General features: G+C 41.1%; 1 protein-coding gene across 2 annotated transcripts in view; it reads left to right on the forward strand.

The window, feature by feature from the left end:
• Window positions 1-7,984: 7,984 nt before the first annotated feature.
• Window positions 7,985-19,164, forward strand: part of LOC310725887 (corticotropin-releasing factor receptor 2) — a 59,427-nt gene continuing 48,247 nt past the window's right edge. The window contains exons 1-2 of one of the 2 annotated variants that reach the window (XM_083541004.1): window positions 7,985-8,286; window positions 8,429-8,551. In XM_083541004.1, coding sequence (XP_083397130.1) covers window positions 8,196-8,286; window positions 8,429-8,551 — 214 coding nt within the window. In that variant the 5' untranslated portion in view covers window positions 7,985-8,195. The remainder of the gene's footprint in view (window positions 8,287-8,428; window positions 8,552-19,164) is intronic. The other variant, XR_014533533.1, reaches the window with a different exon arrangement.

Below are 19,164 nucleotides of genomic sequence, written 5' to 3' on the forward strand. Positions count from 1 at the left end.
CTTAAAACAGTCCTGAAGAGCAGAAGTAGCTCCTTCTGGCCAGGTTTTCACCTGTTTCAGAACCGGTTTAGAGCGTCTGATGAGCGGTCTGTATGCTGGAATTAACAGAACAGAGAAGTGGTCTGAGTATCTGAGATAGGGGCGGGGCTCCGCATGATACGCGCCTGGGATGTTTGTGTAAACAAGATCCAGCGTGTTCGCTCCTCACGTTGCAAAGTCCACATGCTGATGGAGTTTAGGAAGCACAGTCCTGAGATTCACATGGTTGAAATCTCCGGCGATAATAAACAATCCGTCGGGGTGAGCATTCTGCAGGTCACTAATAGCACCGTAGAGTTCACACAGTGCCTCCTTAGCATTAGCACTGGGAGGAATGTACACTCCGACAATGTAAACAGTGGTGAATTCCCGTGGTAAATAAAATGGTCTGCATCTAACAGTCACAAACTCCACTAGCGATGAGCAGTAGCATGAAACGAGCACAGAGTTCTTAAACCATTCCGTGTTGATATAAACGCAGACTCATAATGTGCAGTTCCTCCCAGAGGCTGTAATCCAGTGGTACTGCTCGTATTTACTGGTCTGGAGGTGGAGAACAAACCCTTTCCTGGGCTGAGACACGCTAGCTAGCTTCGGGGGTTGGTGACCTCCTCACCATGTCTAGCTTTTCTTCACAATTGATTTTTAAGTGTCTGAGACCAAATAAATTTCTCTTCCTCTGTAGGTATAAAAAAGTGTAACTCAGATGTATAAACGTGTGCAGAGCTACACACGTGTTTTACCAGTCGAACTTGGCTGTAACAGTTTCCCTCTGAACAACCAATCAGAGGACGGAACAATGCTGACGCTATTCTGAGCCAGTGATCCGCCCTGTGAGGAGAATCTGAAATCTGATTGGTTAAAGAAACAGAGCTGTTGGTAATATTCTCTATGGTAAAAAGTCTAGCAGTACTGATTCTGAAGCAGATTAGATTGACATGGCAGCACATAGAGGCTGAAATCTGATTGGACAAAAAATCTAACATCCACATACACGTACTGAAGCAGTGCAGCCGAGAGAAACACTACGGAATGAAGAGAATAAACTGTTGGGAATAAATTAATGCAATTTCATGGACCAAATATTAGAATTTAGGTTGTAAATGTAGGTCAGTGCTTCTGAAAGTGTTTAGGCAGCAGAGAAGGAATTGCTGACCCTGACCGCCCACCACTGATGGAAGGAAACCTGTTCTCATTCTCTATTCATTATAGCTGCATCATTGTTGAGGTTCTCATCTGATCACTGATGAAGACTCGAGTATAAAACAGTTTATAGTGACTGTAATCTGAATCCCACTGTACAGTAGCACACTGTTTAAATAAGTGTCCAAATCCATCTTAATGGATCTTGAGATTAACCTGCTACAGCAACCTTGTAGATTTTCAGTCTGTGGAGAACATCTTTATCAGCAGCACTGAGTGGTCTCCAAATAAAGAGAACTTCACCTAGTGAAGAAAGGATCCAGATCACTGTCAATGATCAGCAAACAGCTCTTATGACTTTGCCTTGTGTTGTTATTTCATTTGTTTAAAGCTAAGATGATGATTCAGGTGTAGTTGTGAGGTGTTACAGGATTTTAGTGCATGATCCTGAGGTGAAGCAGAGAGCATTACAATGGTGTATGTTCTCACACCTTCTCGTGGCTTATCACCTTCTACCATGGTCACTTCCCAGAATTAAGGAGTTCAAGCTGTTATTTACATTTGCAGAATGAAACTGACTGAATGGATCAAAATAATGCTTCACTTTCGATTTATTACAAATGACATGTTACAGTACATCAACAATTCTGCTGCTCCGAATCACACACACACAGATTAAGTAGTGCCAGATTATATTTATATGAATTAGTCTGTAATAAAGAAGCTGTTGGAGTAACTCCTGGTGCTGTTTTTTTGTTTCTTATTGGAATGTTTTCATCCCCTCAAATTCTTCTAATGCCTCGAGCCGTTGATGAAACACCTGAACTCCTTCCAGCCACTCACAATCCACTATTCACACCTAAACTCCTTCCAGCCACTCACAATCCACTATTCACACCTAAACTCCTTCCAGCCAATCACAATCCACTATTCACACCTAAACTCCTTCCAGCCAATCACAATCCACTATTCACACCTAAACTCCTTCCAGCCAATCACAATCCACTATTCACACCTAAACTCCTTCCAGCCAATCACAATCCACTATTCACACCTAAACTCCTTCCAGCCAATCACAATCCACTATTCACACCTGAACTCCTTCCAGCCAATCACAATCCACTATTCACACCTGAGCTTCCAGCCGAACACAATTCTATATTCACACCTGAACTCTTTCCAGCCAACCACAATCCACTATTCACACCTGAACTCCTTCCAGCCAATCACAATCCACTATTCACACCTGAAATTCCAGTTAATCACAATCAAGTGTTCACGCTGTAAGATTCTGAACAACCCTGTTCCGTATCATGTTTTATACATTATTATTAACAAGTTTTTGGTCCTCTGCTTTATTTTTCTCTTCTCCAAGGAAGGTACATTGCCTTCAGTGAACATCTCGTGTCAGATCTGATCAGCCTCAGAGTTTTTCCTCCTCTGACAGCTCACACGAGAGCGGCTCTGACAGCACAAATGTCCTTTAGAATGAAAGGGTTTCTGGGGAAAGAGTGGAAAGACGACAGGACTGTGAATTATGACTGTCAATGTGACACCACTCCGGGATGAAGGAAGAGAACAACAACATCTGGATTTGGTCCATCACCTGGCAGAACCTGGTTTACCAGGTCGAGGAGAGAGTCAGGAGTGATATTATACACAAAGAGAGAGAGAGAGAGAGAGAGAGAGAGAGAGAGAGAGAGAGAGAGAGAGAGAGAGACAACCACAGGATGTTTTCTGTGGATTAGAAATGACAGGACAGAAGGATCTGGAGGAAAAACATTGATTTAAACAAAGTGATGACACTGCTGCAGCACTACGCCTGTAAAACTCCAGTTTTGTCCAGTGAAGTGTTCACAGTTGTGGGAATGAAATAATGTACATGAGATATCTCATTTCTACAAAGTATTATCTTGTATTTATAAACAAATTATTTGTGGATTCGCCTCTGGAATGATTACACTGAGTATCTCTGCATTTTGTTCATGGTTTTTTTCAAATCTCATTCTTAACGCATAATTATCTCATTATCATTATCAAATTATCTCATTCTTACCTTTTAAATCACATACTTACAATATAACTATTCTATTAATGATAGTTAATAATCTTGTTTTCACAACTGAAAGATCTGATTTTCACAAAGTAATCTTTCCATTCCCAAATATAAAAGCATTTTTATGACCTCATTCTCATAACATAATTATCTCATTCTCACAATATAGTTATATCGTTCTCATAATAGAATTAATCACAATTTTACAACATAATTATCTCATTCTCACAGCATAGTTATCTCATTCTTATGACACAATTATATCATTCTCATAGCATAAATATCTCATTCTCACAACAGAATAATCTCATTTTCACAATGTAGTATCTCATTTTCATAACATCATTATCTCATTTTAGCAACATAATTATCTCATTATTATTGAGATATGCTATGTATTACTAGGTCACATCGCATAATGAGATTACATATACAATGAGGCATATCTTATTCTCACCTTTATGATTATCTCATATTCACAACATAAATAACTTAACAATGATTCCCACAAGTTAATTATCTTGTTTCCACAACCGAGAGATCTCATTCTTAAGATCTTATACACACAACTTTAATACTACACTCTTTGTCTCTAACACACACACACACACACACACACACACACACACACACACACACACACACACACACACAAAGTGGTCTAATAAAGAAAGAAGGAAGAATAATAGATGGTGGAAATCAGAACATCCTGCAGTAAGATCTGAACACTGAAGAAAGCAAATAAGCAGAAATGTGCTGCAAAACAAACACTGTTTATTAGAGGGAAGAGATATTTTCTCTTTCAGAACCGCTGAGCATGTGTGTGTGTGTGTGTGTGTGTGTGTGTGTGTGTGTGTGTGTGTGTGTGTGTGTGTTTTGTTTCACTTATGCCAAAACAGTTTACAATTTTCAACCAAAAATATTTTTGACATTATGAAACAATGCACTCTCATCTTTAAAAAAAAAAAATCTATTTATAGTTACATGTTATGTCAGTTCTTGATGTTATAAACATAATAAAGTCTTTTGGATGTTCTGGGCTTCTCTTTAATTAGAGACCACTCTGTGCATCTGGACATAAACAGCCTGAAGTTCTGTTATAACAGTTCAGGACCTTAAACAGTTCCGTATTTCAGCACCCATCACTGAACAGCTCTCGAACCCCAAAAGATGGAATAAACCCATTTTCTAGTCAGTGTCTGGTTCCGATCATCTCCATTTTATTTCCATTTTCTTCTTTCCTTCGTTTTCTTGCTTTTTGATTAGATTGCAGATGAATTGAACTTCTTGAGAGAATTGCTTGGAGATTTAGTATCTTTTTTCCTCTCCACATCGCTCTTTTTTCCCTTCCTCTCGTGACAGCGTGAGGAAACCCGGTTTATATCCTGAGTCTTTTAGGAGGATTAAATTGAATCTGAAGGACTGAGGTCCATTATTCTACGATTTTTTTTCTTTTTTCCTTGTTTGCCTGAGCAAAGACACTCTGATGCTTGACCCTGCGCAGGCCAAGGACGAGAAAATGGGGAAAAAAACCTGGATTTGAATTCTGCAAATGTACATCGTCACGGAAACCACCCCGTGGCCTCCTGTCCTTATTTCAAAAATAAATAAATAAACTAAGGCTGAGACTGAAAAAGGAGCCTTATTGTTAACTATTACACACCGCCTAGCAAAAGTATTCGGACACCTGATTTTCCTCAGGTTCTTCTCCAAACGTTGGAGAGAGACAGTTGTATCGGACATCTCTGGATGCAGGAGCATGAAATTGTCCATTCAGTTAAAGAAGGAGACACAAACCTGCTCCAGAGGATCTGCGTTCAATGAGTTGGAGTGGAAGATCTCCGCTTATAGAACTCCAAACCTATTGAGCACCTTTGGGATTAATGCAAACACTGATTGCAGCCCAGGTGCCTCCTCACATTCCCACACTCAGTAGTAATTGATGATGGTGACGATGAAGATGATGACGATGATGATGATGACTCTTCACCTCTCCATGAGTTGAGGCCTATCACTGCTGAAGAACCGAGCTTCTTCTGAATCAGTGTGTGTCTCTCATTAGCATTCCGACTGAAGAACGTAGCCGTGTGCATCTTTGCATGTTAAACATCCAAAAGCCTGGAGACAACACAACCCTGTGATTGTTTGTGATGAAGGCGAACGCTGCTCCTGTAATCCACACCTCCACGTCCAGATAAAAACATTTATACAAAACGCAACGCTCCTGAGGTCAGTGGGTCAAAACGTCCTAGTAAACGTGTCATGTCTCGATCTGCGCTTCAGCACCACTTCCTGTTTCAGCAGGAGGACATCCTGAGACACTTCACACTGAGATGAACTGCTGTTTTGGAGCTGCTTGACACGTGTAAAGTGTCTCTGATTGACACCAGAAAAGTTGGTCTTATTTTGCAGTATTTGTGTGTGTGTGTGTGTGTGTGTGTGTGTGTGTGTGTGTGTGTGTGTGTGTGCTCTTTGTGCTAAGAATACTCTGTTGGTTCAGCAGTGTGAGCACACTGAGCGTTAAGCCATGATAATTAATGTCAAATGAACTCCTGTGGTTTGTGTGTGTGTGTGTGTGTGTGTGTGTGTGACAGTGGGAGTACAGGTTGTGTGTCATATGTGTGAGTGTGTGTATCTGAGTGCAGGGCAGTTGCATGTCAAGTGTATGTGTCTGTGTATGTCTGTGTGTGTGTGTGTGTGTGTGTGTGTGTGTGTGTGTGTGTGTGTGTGTGTGTGTGTGTGTGTGTGTGCGCATGTGTGTGTGTTGGGGGGGTGAAGGGGCAGCTTTGATCATTATCAGTGTGACCTTAAACCCCATAAAGTCAGTTCTACCTGAATGCATTAACATTTCTCACTTCTATTAATAGTGCTAGACCACACACACACACACACACACACACACACACACACACACACACACACACACACACACACACACACACACTTTGTGGTAACAGTTTGGTGAAGAAACACATCTGGGTGGAAAAGTCAGGTGTACGAATACTTTTGACCACACAGTGTATAAAAATAAGAAAAATTGCTTGTTTGTTTGTTTGTTTATTTGTACAGTGTAATACGCATTTCGATAAAAACGTTTTAGGAAAAAGTCCCGAGTCAGCACACTTCTGCTTTTATATATAAATAAATATAAATCCTGAAAAGCAGTTTTGCACCATTTTGTTGGCACGGTGGATTAAACATCTGCAGTTTCTATGTTTTGATTTCTGAAACACACCGAAATCACTCCGGAGATACAATTTATATCCCATAATGCACTGCTGATCAAACCCACAGTCTTCAGTGGCGTGTCAGGACGGTGCGTTCAAGTGCTCTGACTTTGTCTGGGTGAGACATGTATCAATCAATCAATCAATCAATCAATCATTTAGTCAGTCAATCAACCAACCAATCAATCAATTAATCAATCAATTAATCAATCAATCAATTATTCATTCAGTCAGTCAAGCGGATGGTCAAACAATCAATCATTCCATCAATCAACTACTCAATCAATCTGTCAATCAATCAAACAATTAATCAATGGTTGGTCTGTCTGTCAGTCAGTCGTTCATCCAATCAATCAATTAAACAAATCAATAAATAAATTATCCAATAAATCTATCAATCAACCCATAGGTCAGTTAGTCCATTTAGACAGTCTATCAATAAATGATTCACATAATCAATAAAAAATCTGTCAATCAGTCAGTCAATCAATCAACCAATCAGTCAGTTAGTACATTATTGCCAGTCTAGCAATAAACCCTTCACATGATCAATCAATCAATTAATGAATGAATCTTTTGATTGGTTGGTTTCTTGCTCTGTCCATTGAACAGTCAATTAAACAAACTGGGCAGAAAACATCAGATTTCTCAGAATCATTTATTTAATATTATTTTATAGATTAATAACTAACTTTCTTTTCGGCTTCTCCCGTTAGGGGGCGCCACAGCGGATCCTCCGCATGTTTGATTTGGCACATGTTTTACGCTGGATGCCCTTCCTAACGCAACCCTCCCCAATTTATCCGGGCTTGGGACCGGCACTAAGAGTGGCTGGGGATGGTTCCCTGACCGGGAATCGAACCCGGGTCGCAGCGGTGAGAGCACTGCATCTTAACCACTAGACCACCAGGGGACCTCATTTCATCGATTAATAATTAATAATAATAAAATGTTCTAGATTTGATTGATTAAATGTTTCTTCTGTTTAATCAATCATTAACTCGTGAACCTTCTCCCACCTTCTAGTTTCTCATGATTCCTTTTGGAGATCGTTCCTGATTTGGCCTCCTGTGCAGTGAAATACACCCGCGAGAACATCATGTGGATCTGCAGTGAGTATCTTCTGTCCCTCAATTCATTTCTGGTGTGAAGCCAAGTGTTGGTGATGAAAACCTGCATCTCAGACACTTCTACCCATGAAGCTCTGAGCTGTGATCTCCACCCAGGTGATGTTGACCATGTGTACACTGTGCAGAACTCAACTCTGAACACCTGCAACTTTCATGGCGTGAACGTGTTTAGAACTCGCGGTTCTCCATGATCATCAGTTTGCATAGAAATGTGTAAGAAGTGAAATTATGGACCGATCCACTCAGCAGAGCAGCAGAGCAGAGCTCCACTTTCACATCCAGAGAATCTCTAATGTTCTGCTGCTTCACTGAGCTGGAGCTGGGAGGTGAAGTGACGTCGTCTCCAGCCTATATAGTGCACTTATCATCCTCAAAACACACGGAGTGTGTGTGTGTGTGTGTGTGTGTGTGAGAGAGAGAGAGAGAGAGAGAGAGAGAGAGAGAGAGAGAGAGAGAGAGAGATTTAAATAGGAGTTGAGCGCTGAGGAAGGGGGTGGAGGAGGAGGAACATTGTGAAGAACCTGGCTCAATGACTGACTGCTACAGTATCTGAAAGAAACTGAACAGGAGTGAAGGAGTGAGTAAAGGAGTGAGGGATTAATGGAGGTCAGTCTGCTGGAGCTGCTCAGTGTTGAGGTGAACTGCAGCCTCGCGGACGCGTTTGGAGACGCCGCGTACGGGAACGCGTCAGGTGCGCGCGGCTCAGCCGGGGATCGAGCAGATGTTCGGGTTTTCTGTTACCTCGGTGTAGACTTTATTGTGTGTGTGTGTGTGTGTGTGTGTGTGTGTGTGTGTGTGTGTGTGTGTGTGTGTGTGTGATCCATCTTCTTCAGACGCGCTGTACTGCGACGCCACGGCGGATGAGATCGGCACGTGCTGGCCGAGGAGCGGCGCGGGGAGACTGGTGGCGCGACAATGTCCAGACTTCATCAACGGGGTCAAATACAACAGCACCAGTAAGGAGCAAAGTTTCAGCCTGTGTGTGTGTGTGTGTGTGTGTGTGGGAAAGAGAGTGTGTTTAAATATAATTTCATGAATCCATGCAGGCACACCAGACCCAGCGAGGAAGTTGAAACGCGCGCGCAGTTGTGTGTGTGTGTGTGTGTGTGTTAAACTAGTGCACTAATGTTTAGCACTCTAAAGCTAAATAAATACACTCAGGACAGTGTGTGTGTGTGTGTGTGTGTGTGTCCTACTTCACTCGTGTAGTACTAATAAAGCAGCCTGATTCCGGCACATGCGCATTAACATTCATTATCAAAAAATGTGTGTGAACTTCAGAGATCAGTGCTTTGATATCTGTCTTTCATTTTTCTTTTAACAGCACACACACACACACACACACACACACACACACACACACACACACACACACTTCCACACATACACACACACTTACGCACGCTTACACACACACATACACAAACACACACACTTACATACGCTTACACACACACTTACGCACGCTTACACACACACACACACACGCACACACACACACACACACACACTTACACACACACATACGCTTACACACACTTACATACGCTTACACACACACACACACACACACACACACACACACACACACACACACACACAAACACGGACACACACTTACGCACAAACACTTACACACACACACTTGGAGTTATAATTAGAGGGTATTTTTGGAGTGTGTGTGTGTGACACACGTCGTTCCTGCAGTCTGCATTAAATATTCAGCTTCTACTCAGGTCATTTCTCATCATTTCTCTTTCTTTCCTTCTCCCTCGTTTTTTCTTTTTTTTTACCCTTTGTCCCTCTTTTCTTGCTTTAGCTTTCTGTCTGAATCTCCAGCGAGCCTGATTACGGTATCGATCGCGTCCAGGTGACGTTTATAGATTTTTGTACTTTTCCATGTTTTGTTTCTGGGATGATTTCATGTGGAGACGTGTGTACAGCAAGCTCCTGAGCTCAGAGAGAAGTGTTCCTTCTGAGAAGAAAATCCTCCTGTTTTCCATCTACAGGACCTGCTTACATTCTGACCTATTATCTCAGGAACGATCTTTAACATCTCCTCTTCACCTCAGTGACACATCGCTGCTGATGTTTCTCAGAGTGTCACATTCTTCATGCTCACTGATCATCTAACCAAAGTTTATCAGCCAATCCATGGTGTAGAACCTGTTTAGAAGCAGTGAGATGGAGGAACCAATGAGAGATGTGAGATGCAGTAAGTGGTAAAGAACCAACAAGAGTTAGAACCAGTAAGAGATGAGAACTAATGAATGGTGTTAAACCAGTCAGGGATGATAACCAGTAAAATAGATGTGAGAACCTGTGAGAAATAAGGAACCTGTGAGTGGTGAAAAGCAGTGAGGGGTGAGGAACCTGTAAAAGATGAAAACCAGAGAGAAACAAGAACCAGTGAGAGGTGAAGAATCTGTGTGTGTCAAGAACCAGTGAGAGGTGAAGAATCTGTGAGACTTAAGGATGTGTGAGAAATGAGAACCTGTGAGGGATTAGAAACTCTCATTGCTAAATATTAGTGAGAGATGAGAATCAGTGAGTGGTGAGAACCTGTGAGTGGTGAGGAACCAGTGAGACTTGAGAACCTGTAAGAGGTGAGAAACCCGTGAGTGGTGAGAAACCAGTGAGACTTGAGAACCTGTGAGCAGAGGTGGCAAAATTATACACACACATATACACACTCAAGTAGAAGTGCAGATCCTCATGTTTTAAAATACTCAATAAAGACAGTAATTTAAGTTTGTTTCTCCATTATGAGGGAAAAACTCACAAAACGCCACCCAGAGGGTAAATTGTGTAAAACATGGCGGATTTGGTGTTTGATTTGAGACTTGGCGCAGAAATAAAACAAAAGTTTACTGATTTAAAATTATTTTTTGGTGGAGATTATTTATTTATTTTATATCTAAGTAAAGAAGGGATATCGTGAATAAGTGTATGTTTTGCTGGAGGTTTTAATTTCGCCTCTTTTATATTTCATTTTCATTCATCTTCTCCCGCTTATCCGTAATTCGGGTCGCGGGGGCAGCAGTCTAAGCAGATTCCCTAGACACTTCTCCGTGTCCAGGGATCAGGTTGGCAAGGCCCCCGCCTTCGACTGCTGCCCAATCCTCTCAGCACCGGTCCCTTACGGTTCCTCCTGCAGGTGGTGAGCCCACGGGAAGGCGGCCCCACGTTGCTCCGATGTCACGGTCCTTAGTTTATTTTTCTCGTAAGGGTCCCCTGGAGCATAGAGGGTTAAGGGCCTTGCTCAAGGGCCCAAGAGTGGCAGCTTGGCGATACCGGGGCTTGAACCCCCGACCTTCCGATCGGTAACCCAGCGTCTTAACCGCTGGAGCCACCACTCCCCCATTTATATTTACTTATTTATTAATGTTTTTATATTTTTTATAAAAATGGTAAATAACAGAAATGCGCACTGAATTGATAGTGTGTTAATGACATTTAGTGCCGTTTAAAGAGTTAAATTCAAAATAAAATAAAAAATAAATAAAAAATGTTGTTACTTAATGAATGTGTGCAGGCTGAAGATCCACATATAGAACACAAGCAGAGAAAAGATGATGATGATCAGGAATGTGTCTGTTCTCAGTCATGTTCTCATCACTGACTCCCTCTGTTTCATCCACGTTAACCCCAAACTTCTGACTGCCTTCTGCCTGCTCATTGTGAGCTTCAGAAACTAGTCTACATCTGTGGTGAGTGAGGGTCAGGACTTTATACACCAGCGGATTGAAAAAGACGCACAGTAACAGGAAATCAGTTGTTCGGCTGAAATCAGCGCGCAGTGAAAAGAAAAAACTGGTATTTCACCAAATCAATGAATTAAAACTAAAGTAAGAGCCGGTTTTGAAAATGTAAGAAGTAAAAAGTACAGATATTTGTGTAAAAATGTAATGAGTAAAAGTAAAAAAGTACTGATACCAAAAAAATCTACTTAAGTAAAGTAACAAAATATTTGTACTTCATTACTTCTGCCTGTGAGATGTGAGGAACCAGTGAGACTTAAGAACCTGTGAGATGTGAGGAACCAGGGAGACTTAAGAACCTGTGAAAGGTGAAGAACCAGTGAGACTTAAGAACCTGTAAGATGTGAGGAACCAGTAAATGGTGATGAACCAGTGAGTGGTGAGAACGGTGTTGCACTCAGCCAATCACACGCCAGCTCAACAATACCTGCAAGACCTGCTCAACAATATTCATCAATGTCTTCCATTTCTGCTGTTTGAAATCATCCTCTTTTCATCCTTCTTCCTTTTCTCCTGCTCCTGATAATTATCTGGATTAAGTTCTGCAGATGTTGTTGAGGGTAGTATAATATCAAATACAACAAACCAGCACGATGTCCAGAAAACCTCATAACCATATGCAGTGAGAGATGATGAAACCTCAGAGTTCTCCAGAGAGATCATAAGACCCTGATTTGGTGATGAATCTCCAGGAGTGAAGAGCAACTCAATCCTCCTGAGATTACGCATTGATAATTAAATGTCAGCCAGACGTGTGGAGATCTGAGCCGAGAAACAAGTGTCTGAAGAAGGGAGGAGAGGATGAGTTAAGTGTCATAGTGAAATTTGAAGATATGACCTCACTGAGATCCTGTGTAGATGGAGAACAGAAGCAGATCTGAAGTAGATGTAGATCTCCGCCGGGGCACCTGATTTGACCAACATTCAAGGCATGAATGATGGAGAAGAGGTTGGACTTGATTAGATGGACGAGATTGACCATGTGAAAGCCTGCTGAAGGGTTCAGGAGGATGAGGACTGATGGCAGATCTTACAGAATAGAGCTCCTCAATTAGATCTTTGAGGATCTTCTGTCTGAAATCAAATTATGTTGAGGGAGGTATCTGGAGTAGGTTTCTTCAGGATAAGGTTCCTTCCTACAGTTCAGAGTTCCATGTTAATGACTGCAGATTAACATGGAACTCCGAACTGTAGGAAGGAACCTTATCCTGAAGAAACCTACTGAGAGGAACTTGAGGAGGTCTTGTGAGATGGTTTTAAGGTTTCTTTTCATCCTTCTTTCTTCATTCTCACCCTGAAGTTGAAGTTAGGGGAAGTTTTTTTAAAACTGATAAATGTAAATTAGCTGTGTGTGTGTGTGTGAGTGTGTGTGTGTGTGTGTGTGTGTGTGTGTTAGTCATCAGATTTGCTGCATCATTGCTCTTTTCCATAATGACCGTTATCACACACTCCTGTTAATGAGCTGGAGCTTTTGTTCTTTGCTTAGTGTGTGTGTGTGTGTGTGTGTGTGTGTGTGTGTGTGTGTTGTAATTTAAGATGTTTGTAATTCTCTTTGCGATTACAAGAAAGAAGGAGTACAAACTAAACTTCTTATTGGTTAGGATTATTATTATTATTATTATTTGTGTGTGTGTGTGTGTGTGTGTGTGTGTGTGTGTGTGTGTGTGTGTGTGTGTAAGAGTTAGATAATAGTGATGTCACAGGAACGTTAGAAAGAACAAAGAGAAAGAGTCTAGACCTGCACTTGACCTTCACCATAGGCTGTAGTGCTCCTCAGGGATGTTCTCTCTCAATTGTTCTTCTCCTGGTTCCTCAAGACTACAAGGCCAAGGATCCTTCTTTCACAATTTTAATTAATCCTTCTTCTGATATCCTCATACCTTGTAGTTTTTCTTCCTTGCATGCTAATGTCTTTAGGCTCCTCCCCTTATATCCTGATAACCATAAGCTCTCCTTCTCCTACCATGTTGAAGTCTATAAGTTCTTTCTGCTTTCCTGCTACCATTAACCTCCTCCTTCGACCATGCAGGGATCTATAAGATCTTCCTCCTACCACATTTAGGTCTATAAGCTCCTCCTCCTACCACATTGAGGTCTATAAGTTCCTCCTCCTGCAAGCCTGAGGTCTAAGATCCTTCTCCTGATATCCTGATACCAATAAGCTCCTTCTTCTATCATGCTTAACTCCTCCCCTGATATCCTGATATCTTTAATCTCCTTTTTCTGCCATCCAGCTATAATACGGTCCATGTCCTGCCATCTTGAGACCTATAAGCTTCTCCTCCTACCACATTATAATCTATAATGATCTTCTCCTTCTAATATTTTGATACCCATAGGCTTTTCCTCCTATCATATTGCGACCTATAACCTCCTTCTCCTATCATCTTAACATCCATAGGCTCCTCCTCCTATAGGCTCTTCTGTCTAAAGGCTCTTCCTTTAATCTGGAAAATTGTAAGCTCCTCCTCCTTACATTGTAATATCTATAAGCTCCTCCTTCTTCTACATTTAAGTCTATAAGCTCCTCCTCCTGAAATGCAAAGCTCTTGAAGGTTTATTGCGTGTATTTTGGGAATGTTCTCGACACGGTTCCTCTTTGTTTTCTCTACAGGGGTTAAAGCGCTGATGTGCGTAAATGTGCTTTGAACCATTGCTCTCCTTCTCTTTGTCTCTTTCTTCTCTCTCTCTCAGTTCTTCAATCTCTCTTTTTTCTTTCTAATCTTGTTTTTCTCGCTCTCTTTGTCTGTGGCTTTGCTCCTGCAGCGTCTCAAACGTGCCTCATTCTCCGATGATTAGCGCGAGGTGTGAAGCCCTGGGGGTTCAGCACTCTGAATTAACACTGTGTTCAGTGAGTAAAAATAGACGAGGGAGTTGATAAGCGGAGCTATAAATGAAGAACCCGTTCCTCTTTCGCTCCCTCACTCCCTCCCTCTTCTGCCTACACCAGGATTATTTTTATCTCCTGATTCCGATAAGGTGGAGAGCAGAAAGTTTGCCGATCCTCACCTCGAGCGTGTTCCTGGATGATTACATGGACACGGCTGTGTTACGTGATACGCTCGAGCCTCTTCCCTCCCTAAGGACACACAGATTTTCACAGATTTTCTTCATCTTTAACTTTTTCTCCAGCTCCGGCCACATTCGGAGCATCAGCATTTCCAGCAGCAGAAGCGTCGCTCCTTGTTTTGAACTATGCGCTGAAAGCGACAGCGATATTATTGCCTATTGTTAGAGCTGTCCCGAGGCCTGATGGGAAAAAAAGCCAGCGTAAGGAGAAAATTTCAGCCCCGTGCCGTGACACCGTTTGAAACAGTTTAATAAATGCTGCGTTTGCAGAAAAAGCAACACGGACAAAAATCACAGCAGAGAAAACTTCAGGCCGGAGTTTCAATCGCTCTTGATTGCGTTTTTTCAGAAGTTCTGTTGCGCCAGCGAGAAAAGGAGGGTCGATAAATAAAAGTTATTGTAATGGATATTGTAAGAAGTGCAGTCGTGTCTAAAACTTAACCAAATTGATGTATCCTAACCTGTTATTTAAAACTCTTCAGCGCATTGCCAGATGAGTATGTGGAGGCGAATCCCATTTCTGACACCAAGAAACCAGTGATGGGGGAATCTGGAAAGTTGTCCACAAGCGATGTCTGGTCTTTCTCTGAGAACTTGTTGAAGAAGACAATTTGGTTTGATTCTATTTTTACAATGAACATTGTCTCAAAGCAGTTTTACAGAATTCAAGAATTATAGAACAAAAATACACTTTGTTTGCCCGGGGCGACTGTGGCAAAAATAATCCCTCAGATAGGATTAGGAAGAAACCTTGAGAGGAACCAGATTCAACAAAGGAACCCATCCTCATCTGGGTGACACCAAGACTATGATTATAAATCGTTAAACGATACAAATGTTGGAGAGTGAAATATCATGAGCACCCGAGTGTGTGATTATGAATAACCTCCTTTTTTACAGTCAGTTGAAGTTGTGGAACCAGGAGCTCCTGAGCAAATCATAAAATCTGAGATCATTATAGATTCAACACCAAATCCTCCATGCCTTTTTCTTTGAGAAACAGCATGTGTAGAAATTAATTTTGAGTAGTAATTAAGTCCAATGTTAATTGAGGTGCTACACAAATGGAGCTGGAACATCTCTAGATGGCTCGGGATTCTCATGGGGTCAGCATTTTCTCTTTGAAGGTCAAAATCTTCCTGAAGTAGGATCTAACTGAAGCTGGTACATCTTTAGATGGCTCATGATCCTTGCAAGGTCAGCATCTTCTTTCTGAAGGTCAGAAATCTTAATGAGGGGTGACACAACTGGAGATGGTACATCTTTAGATGGCTCGGTCGGCATCTTCTCTTTGATGTCAAATCTTCATGAGGTAAGACACAACTGGAGGGGGCGCATTTTTTAGATGTCTCAGGATCCTTGCAAGATCGGCATCTTCTCTTTGTAGTTCCAAAATCTTTTTGAGGTGGGACACAACTGGAGTTGGTGCACATTCCTGCTCCATCCTTACTGAGGAACAATTTCCTACAATAAGCAATAAAACACATTTCGGATATTTTGTCTGAACCCCTGCTTTGGGTTTGATATTTTAGTTTTTTTGATAAAACCTCAATGCATGCAGAAGGTAAAAATGCTGCAGCTCTGAGTGGAGGCTGTGAAGTGGTGTGTGAACATGCCATGTGTCTCTCAGAGGAGCCAGGAGCTTTGCATTGTGTGAGATACTGAGCAGGGTGTGAAGTTCTTTATCTCCTGGTGTAAATGACGTGACGAGTGGGACAGTACGTCGGTGAGGGCCTTACATGGAGATGGAGGAGCGGGAGGTGCAGTAGAGTGTGTCTGCACGTTAACGAATGCCAGAAAGGGGAAATGTTCTGCTCTTCCTAACAGCATGTAGTAATACACTGAAGAACATTTAAAATAAACAACAGGCAGGAAGGACGACAAGGAACCTGATGTTGTATCAGTTAAGACATTAGGTTTGGGTTGTTTGAAGAGGCTAAGGGTATGTCAGCAGGAACTGGATATCCACAGCTCAGATGGGTGAAGAAACTTTCTATCTATACTTTATGGAGGAGTTCTGAGCCGTATTGGAAGTTGGAGACACAGCAGATAATTGGAAGCATAAATCTTCTCGGGTCTGATGGCACTAAAATATTGGTCCTGAAACAATGCATGGGATTTGATTAACCCTGACAAAAAAGCTAATTGATATTAGCATCATGTTCAGTGTTACTCCTGCAATCTTGGTTGTTTCTCTGACTACATTTACATTAGCATTTAGCAAGACACTTATCCAGAGTGACTTACACAGTGCTTTGAAGTCTCTATGAATAAATATGTTCGGATGCTGGTTCCTTAGAACACAGATGAAGAATACTATCAGTCTGAAATTCTGTTAGGAGACAAACCCTAATTCCCAAAAAGTTGGGACTGTGCAAAATGCAAATAAAAACAGAATGTAATGATATGCAATGATGATGCAACTGTGAAGCATCACGTCTTCTGTCCGTATACATCTGAAAACTGAGGAGAGCAGTTGCTAAAGTTTTGGGAGAGTAATGTATCTGATACAGGATTCGAGCTGATCAACACTTCTGGGTGTCTTTTGTTGTATTTTTTGTTTAATTATTGATGAACTTAATGTTTTTAAATGCTGACTGGTCTAGATTGCAGGCAGGTCAGTTTAGCACCTGGACTCTTCTTGTACGATGTCATGCTATTTTAATAGATGCAGTGTGCAGTTAGCATTGTCTTGTATTTTCTAGTATTGTCTTAAATATGTAAGATCTTCCCTGAAAAAGACGTTTTCTGGATGAAAGCATTTGTTGCTCTAAAACCTGTATATAGCATTCAGCATTGATGGAGCCTTTCCCATTCCACAGGCACTAATGCACCACCATACCATCAGAGATGCAGGATTTAGAACTGAGGGCTGATAACATGCCAGATAGTCCCTCTCCTCTTTAGTACAGAGGACGTGGTATTCATGATTTACAAAAAGAGATTTCAATTTAGATTTGTATGACCACAGCACAGTTTTCCACTTTGACCCAAAGAGGATGGTGGAATTTCTGGACCATGTTTACTCGTGCCTTCTTCATTGCATGATAGAGATTTAACCTGCATTTGTGTACGACATGGAGAACTGTGTTCACATACTTTAGCCTTTGTCCCTTGTGCACAGAGATTTCTCCAGATGCATTAAAACTTCTGATATTATGTTCAGTAAATAATAAGATATTCATCTGTTTTGTTGTTTGATGTTGAAGAACATTATTCTGAAATTGTTCCACAGTTTGTAGACATAATCTTTTACAGATTAGTGAAGTTCCGCTCATCTTTACCTCGAGATACAATATTTATCCCCAATCATCTTACTTACCTTTGTGTGACCTCATATTTCTGAGACTGTTTCATTTTAATAACACTTTACTTTATCCGGACTTCCGTTGCCCCGTGCCAACTTTTAGAGATGTGTTGCAGCCAGAAAATTCTAAATGACCTGATTTTTTCATATATGGGTACATTTCCTCAGTTTATACCATTGATATGTTTTTTTAGGTTCTATTGTGAATAAAATATGGGATTATGAAATTTGCAAATTATTGTATTCTACTATTATTTTCATTTTCCACAATGTCCCAAATTTTTGTTAATTTAAGAACATATGGAAGACGTAGGACTGTAGAGGTGATTTTTGGCTTTGTAGGGAAGCATCAGTGAGCTAGTTATAGGTTTGAATCTCCTGGTTCAAGAGCAGAAAAATGTCTCCACGCGTTTAAAAAAATCAGGTGATACGTTTGTGCATGTAGTTTAGATACGGAAACCTTCTGTAAAAGCTCGGTGAGATTTTTGGTTTTCTAAAATCTCAGTCATCTCTAACAATATTCCAATGATGATATTTGTGTCTGCTGATCTGTTCTCCATTGTTCAAGGACCTCAAATAGGCAGAGAGAGTGGAACTGATTATAGAGGCAGCAATGCAGTTTGAAGAAAAAAAAAAACACCACGGTTCCAAAACATGATATGAATGTGAAATCCTTTTAATTTTAAAACACTCAGACGTCGTTTATGTGCGACTGGAGCCTTTTATCTCGTCTGAAAGGCTTTAAAAATGCTTCTATATATTTGAAACATGTCCTTAGTTGTGATAAATTACATACAATCTCTGATCCTCACTTTTAATTAAAACTGAGCTCCAGAAACGGATGTGATCTTTTGCTTGTGTGAAATTCTTTCAAGGGTTTTTTTTATGTATATTTTTACAGTCGAATCACATTTTACTGTAGTGTGTAGCATGTGTGTAACATGTGTAGTGTGTGGGTATAGTGTGTGTAGCACGTGTGGTTGTGTAACGACAACACTGTTCGGTCAGCTCGCTTAAATCGCACCATTCTCAGCAGTCCCATTTTCTTTTGTTTCTTATTCTTGCCCATTGTAACCAATTTTCTCTCATCTGCTTCTGCTTCCAATCATGTTCATTCAGTTAGAGCAGATCTAAACAAGGACGAATGGAGGATGTTCAGCTTCAGCGATGTTCTTCCTCATTCATAAATGCAGCAGGGTAGAACACTTTCACCACGTGGCCTTAATCCAGAGAGATTTACAAAAGTTCTTTGAAGTCTAGCAATAAATCCACGCTGATACTGGAGCATGGTGGACCACCATCTAAGACCAACATCAGTCTAAGTACAGAATAGGTAGGGCTTTAGACAACCACTACACAGAAGAAGCAACACCACAGGAACAGAAGGAAGGAGGGAGAGAAATAAATAAATAAATAAAGAAAGAAAGAAAAG

Source organism: Silurus aristotelis (genome assembly GCF_946808225.1).
Source record: "Silurus aristotelis genome assembly, chromosome: 5".
Taxonomy (NCBI): domain Eukaryota; kingdom Metazoa; phylum Chordata; class Actinopteri; order Siluriformes; family Siluridae; genus Silurus; species Silurus aristotelis.